The following is a 6,866-nucleotide window of genomic DNA, read 5'->3' on the forward strand; positions in this document are numbered from 1 at the left end:
CTGCCCCCTACCCCCCCTTCCCCCCACCCCCCCCAATTTTTTTTAAACATGTAATAAATTATCACACCCCACATTATACCCCCTCTCACCCCCCACCCCCCTACCCCCCCCCACCCCTCCCCCCAAATTTTTTTTTTTTAAACATCTAATAAATTATCACACCCCCACATTATACCCCCCCCCCTCTAACTCCCCCTACCTCCCCCTGCCCCCCCCCCCCCAATTTTTTTTAACATCTAATAATTACCACACCCCACATTATACCCCCCTCTCACCCCCCACCTCCCTACTCCCCCCCCCCCCCCACCCTCTAAAAAAAAAAAAATTTATTTTTTATTTTTATACATCTAATAAATTACCCCACCCCATATTATAAACCCCCTCTCACCCCCCACCCCCCTACCCCCTCCCCCCCAAAAAAGATATTTTTTTTAAACATCTAATAATTACCACACCCCACATTATACCCCCCTCTCACTGTCCCCTACCCCCCCCCACCCCCGCCCCAAAAAGAATATTTTTTTTAAACATGTAATAAATTATCACACCCCACATAATACCCTCTCACCCCCACCCCCCCTACCCCCCCACCCCGCTCCCCCCCCCCCAAAAAAAAAAGATTTTTTTTTAACATCTAATAAATTATCACACCCCACATTATACCCCCCCCCCCTCTAACCCCCCCCTACCCCCCTACCCCCCCCCCCCCTGCTCCCCCATTTTTTTTAACATCTAATAAATTACCACACCCCACATTATACCCCCCTCTCACCCCCCACCCCCCTACCCCTCACCCCCTTAAAAAAAATATTTATTTTTATTTTTTTACACATCTAATAAATTACCCCACCCCACATTATATCCCCCTTTCACCCCCCCCCCTACCCCCCCACCCCACCCCCAATTTTTTTGTATTTTTTTAAAACATCTAATAAATTACCACACCCCACATTATACCCCCCTCTCACTTTCGCCTACCCCCCCCCCACCCCTCCAAAAAAAAGAGATTTTTTTTAAACATCTAATAAATTACCACACCCCACATTATACCCCCCTCTCACTCCCCTACCCCCCCAACGCCCCCCCCCCCAAAAAAAAAAGGATTTTTTTTTAACATCTAATAAATTACCACATCCCACATCAAACCCCCCTCTCACCCCACCCCCCTACCCCCCACCCCCCTACCCCCCCCCCCCCCAACCCCCCCCCCCCCAAAAAAAAATGTTTTTTAAACATCTAATAAATTACCACACCCCATCATTATACCCCCTCTCAACTCCCACCCCCCTACCACCCCCACCCCCCCCCTTAAAAAAACAACAATAATATATAAAAATTTTAACATCTAAACAATTACCACACCCCACATTATGCCCCCCTCTTACTCCCCCCTACCCCCCCACCCCCGCCAATTTTTTTTTTTAAACATCTAATAAATTACCAAACCACACATTATACCCCCCACTCACCCCCCTACCCCCCCCCCCCCCCCAAAAAAAAAAAAAATATTTTTTTTTTTCCTTTTTTTATTTTTAAAAGATCGTATAATAAATTATTGAATATGAACAATTTCCCCATGATGGCTTACGTTATACTGTCAAGCACTCGAATAGTTGAGCGCGCTGTCCTCTGACAGCTCTTGTTAGGTCACAAGGTCAAAGGTGAAGGTCACAGTGACTTGAAATAGGAAAATGGTTTCCGGATTATAACTCAAGAATGCTTACGCCTAGGATCATGAAACTTCATAGGTACATTGATCATGACTGGCAGATGACCCCTATTGATTTTCAGGTCTCTAGGTCAAAGGTCAAGGTCACAGTGACTGGAAATAGTACAATGGTTTCCGGATGATAACTAACATAAGGTCAAAGGTCAAGGTCACAGTGACAAAAAACGTATTCACACAATGGCTGCCACTACAACTGACAGCCCATATGGGGGGCATGCATGTTTTACAAACAGCCCTTGTTTTAATGTTTTGATGATGATGATGATGATGATGATGATGATGGTGATGGTGATGATGATCGCGACAATGGCGACGATGATGACGATTGCTATTGTTGCTAGCACTTTTCATTCAAGTTCCAATCCTTGCAGGTTGGCTACGAGGCAGGGGCCAATGGAGACAGACTGCCAGATGTGTACATGAACGACCTTGACAATGAGCTAGTCCCTGTGATACACCGTGCTACCCAGCCAGACACAATGATTGTCTTGGAGCTGATATTTGAAGTGCTGGAGTGACTTTGTCCACTGCTTACATGGGATAACACTTAAGATGGTTTGATGTAATTGTCTTGCGTCATGCGAAAAGGGTTCAATGCAGTATGCAACTATGCATCCAGAGTAGCTCCAGCCCAGCCTGTGAATCCTTGCAGTTTTATTTTTGAAAAAGATTTCTTTGTTAAGCATGTGTTTAATTAATCAAGAAAGGCTTTTGTTATGTTATGTTAATGTTTTTTCTCAAACGAATATATTATGAAAAACATGTACAAATAAATGAATTTATTATACATATAAAGAGTAATATATTTTAATAAGTGCAGTGTGAATAGTTATTGTTGAATTTTGTTTATTGGCCTGTTCATTAAAATAATAAATTAAAAGATCTTTTATTTGCTGCGTCGACAGCAGCGTCGTCTATGAGAAAGTTGTAATGTAAATAATGATCATATTGAATTATACAACTGCCAGAAGGGTGGAGTAATGTTGTTGCGTTTCTAAGTGTGCAATGTGTGTGTTTGTGTTTTGGATCTCTAGTTCCCTTTGCAGTGGGTTTGTTGATGCAGTCTACTGTTTACCACTAAATACTTGACTGAGTACCAGGGGTGTGATTCATACTCTCAAGATATGCCCTCCTCCCTCGGGAAGCGGACAACGACAACGAGCGAGGCCTGGTTTAGGGGAGATAACCCTGGGTTAGGGTTAAGGTTAGGGTTAAGGCTAACCCAAACCCGATCACTAACCCTTAAACTAACCCTCTACCCCCCCCCCCCCCATTACATTACCAGGCCTCGCTCGTTGTCGTTGTCCGCTTTCCTCCACCCTTTGAATGACCTTTTTAGGCAGTTTAAACATAGAGAATGTTTGGAAATTTTGTACAGTTTTAAGAAGCCTGTAATAGGGTAGTTTAGTTGCCTCAGTTTTAAAGTTCTCAGAAATAACACCATTTTGTTTTAACTTTTAAGCAAACTGTATGTTCAGTGTTTGTTAAAACTTCAAATACGAATTAATAAAAGTTATATGAAAAGTTTGCCGTGGGGTAATGGATAAGGTGTCTGCCTAGTGATCGGGAGGTCACGGGATAGATCCCCACTAGGGGAGCGTTCTATAGATCTTCCCCAAGTACTGATTTTAGGCCAAGGAAATGGACTTGAGAACATTTTTATTAGCCTGAGGCTTTGGATGCAATCAAGCTAAAATAAATAGATTTATTTAAAGTTACCTGATTTGCATGAATTCCCTCCGTTGTTGTGATCTTGTCTCTGTTTGCTTATCCAACAGTGACATATCAGTCATTGGATACATGTACAGCGTCTTTATTTATGAGCTTTCATAATTCAATTGACATCTGATTTCAAAGAATAATTAAACTTTAATGAACTCTTCTTGTTGTATATTTTTTCTGGAAAATATGTACAATGGCAGGGAAAGATGTTGTCAAAATTCAGTTCCTAAGCAGCAGTTCTTTCCGCGTTACTGTTACGTAATAACATAATCTATGTTGTAAACTTATAATGGGATTTTCATCAGTTCTTAATATTTCTATTTTTGGAAATGTATTAATAGATATTATATTTTCTTGTACAATTCTTCTTTCGATACAGCGCTCATTCTAAATAGAAGTTTTTGTGGCGAAATATTCTTCTATAATTGGTACAAGGTTAAACTCCAGATCCCCATGTATAAATTCTTGACCATTAAAAAACTGTGTAACATGATTTGTAATGCATCAAAATTGAAGTAAATCACATTTATCAGTGCTTTGTTTCGTGTTAATTTATATTCCTCAGCGTATTTTCATGTAATGTATGCACATGTGTATTGCATCTTATCTTTATTTTAGTGACACATTATAAAATTATGTTCTCTGCAAATAGATTTAGTGCCAATTTTTGAAAGGAAGTATAATTTTGCTCGTCAGAATTATTATGAAATGCATGTTTGCAATTATGAAATCTGTAGGCGTCTGAGAACTATAGAGGTATATTTTATTAAATGTGCATTTTTCACAGAATGATCAATTGGTAAAGAAAGCATTGTGAAATTTAAAAGTAATAAATATATGTTTTGACAATATCCAGTTTTGTGAAATATTGACCCTTTAAGTGCTGAAACCGGATTTTAAAGGCCTTTGCAAACAGTTTGGATCCAGATGAGACGCCACATCATCAGGATCCAAACTGTTTGCTATTCTGATAGTATTCTTTGAAAAAAATCGAAGAAAATGCTAATTTTAGAAATTCAGCAGACGACATTTTAGCAGAAGACAAATTACCCAGCATGCAAAGGGTTAAAAAACGCCACACATAGCAATCTAAGATTGTTCTTTGTGTTTAGAAAAGTCTGTGCATGTCTAATTAGAATAAGAAATGAATAATAATTGAATTAGGGTTGCCCAAACAAAAATGTCAATCATTCAATAATGTGTGTGATGACAGTGTTAATGCATAATTCTTTTCTAGTCATTCTGTTAGAATATTTGTGTCATTCATTTAGTGTAGCTGTATGTTTGAAACTATATTTTATGGGTCAGTGATTGTCAGATTTGCGTTTATTTTTACCACAACAGGCAAGCTCGATGTATACAGAAAGATGACATTTTAGTTTGTGATAATGCAGCTGCATTTTTGTTCTTGGTTGTATTTTTTTCAATACATTTGTGTCATAAAAACTACCGGTAGATTAAATTTTACAGTTTATGTACAGATACTAATATAATCAGTTTTGTTGTTTGATAGTGCAATTTGTCATGTGATGACCCTGTCATCTTATTGACCCATCTGAATCAATGAATGTAACCAAACATAACCAGGGTGAAAAATTTGTTAAATATATAGTTGTGGAACTTAATATAAATATGGGAAGCCTGTTTGGGAACTTTTTTGTTGTTCTTCTAACAAGGTTTTAAATATAATATATATCTTAGTTATCTCCTTGAACAGCTGATTTTAATTACTTAAAAAGATTATTGTCACATAAACAGTTTGATAATATTTTAACTAAAAATCTCTTTGTAGAAGCCTTTTGACCATGGGACCTGTACCCTGTCATGCACCGGTCGGTACATATATATTGTTGTTATATTGATTTACAAAAGTGGTCATAATGTTGTTAAAGATGTTAAAGAATAATCATGTTGTAAATTTTATCATGCAATTTGTTTATACAAACTGTTTGTATCATTCCTTGTGAATGTGAATGACGTGATTCGGGTTACATCATATGAATGAGACATGCTCTAGGAACACCGGGGTTACTCCATGTGTGTAAAATATTGTCACAGATTAGCCTATGCTGCCTGCACAGGCTGATCAGGGAGGACGCGTTCCACCCTCGTTCAGAAGAGACGTCCTTCAACCCTTTCCCCAATTAGAAGCAAAGTGAAAATGGCTTTTGCAAACAGCATAAAACCAGAACAGCCTGCGAGAAACTCTCCGTCTGTTCAGGTTTTATGCTGTTTGCTGCTCATCAGTATCTAAGGGTCGGAAATGAAGCCTTTAAAACTTGAATCTAGTAAGAAAGGTCTTAAATTAAAAGTTACTTTCTAACGGACTGCAAACACGTCAAAATACATATCTAAGTGAAAAATGCCATAGGAGCAGAAAGTGTTGTCCCTGATTAGACTGATAAAACTGAAGGGTATAATCTGGAATATACTTTTAGGCCCGGTCTTCCAAGAGCGTGGATCATATATTGTTTTGTTATCTGTATATTATTTATCTGTATAGACAAGAGATGTGAAGTGTATGGTATTTTCTAGCACAAATAAATACTTATACACCAACTTTCGTTGTTAATTTTTATTGGTTTCCATTGAATAATAGTGACTAATGGTTGTTCTGAGCAGATTGGGTCAGTGTTTGAGTTAAACACAGAATTCGTGAAAAAGTTCTCCTGTCATATTCCAAATTGTTTTAATTAGCTCGGCTGTTTTTGGAGAAAACCCAGAGGTATTATCATAGCCATCTCGTCGTCCGCTGGCGTCGTGCTAAGACTTTTACATTTTGCTCTAAAATCAATGTGCTTCCACCTACAACTTTGAAATTTCATATGTAGATGCACTTTGATGAGATCTACATGCCACACACATTTTTGGGTCACAAGGTCAAAGTTCAAGGTCACAATGACCTTAAAAAAAAAGAAAAGATTCTGACAAGCTTTCATTTAATAAAAAATGCACCCGCAGCTGAGCATTGGCACCCATTATTCGGTGCTCTTGTTATTATATACCATCAATAAGGTTACGTCAGTTGTACTATGTGACCATCATATATTTTACAGTATGTGACCTGTTTCCATCTTATAAATTAATTGGACAGTGCCAATTGAACAAAATATTTCCTAGTCATCTCAGAAAGTTTCTCTCATGAATACTCTATAGAATCTTCATGGTATTGAAAGTGTCAACAATCAGCAAAAAAAAACACTAAAATAATTAACCCACCTGTAAAACATGCTTAAAATAATGTCTGGATAATATTAGGATTTATTTCTTTAAAAAAAAACGATGTGTACAACAAACTTGTTAGAACCCATTTAAATTACAGGAGTGCTTGCACTAATTTATTTGCAGACTTTGCGTTTGAATGAATATTTTTTTGCAAATAATGAAAATAAATAAAACAATATTATAGGTCGGT

The 6,866-nt window shown here is 37.9% G+C and overlaps 1 protein-coding gene across 4 annotated transcripts in view; it reads left to right on the plus strand.

The window, feature by feature from the left end:
- Nucleotides 1-6,010, plus strand: part of LOC127862388 (uncharacterized) — a 33,239-nt gene extending 27,229 nt beyond the window's left edge. For all 4 annotated transcript variants that reach the window (XM_052401472.1, XM_052401473.1, XM_052401474.1 and 1 more), the window contains one exon: nt 2,101-6,010. In XM_052401472.1, the coding sequence (XP_052257432.1) occupies nt 2,101-2,247 (147 nt within the window). In that variant the 3' untranslated portion in view covers nt 2,248-6,010. The remainder of the gene's footprint in view (nt 1-2,100) is intronic.
- The last annotated feature ends 856 nt before the right edge of the window (nt 6,011-6,866 follow it).

This window comes from Dreissena polymorpha, chromosome 16, assembly GCF_020536995.1.
Source record: "Dreissena polymorpha isolate Duluth1 chromosome 16, UMN_Dpol_1.0, whole genome shotgun sequence".
Lineage (NCBI taxonomy): Eukaryota > Metazoa > Mollusca > Bivalvia > Myida > Dreissenidae > Dreissena > Dreissena polymorpha.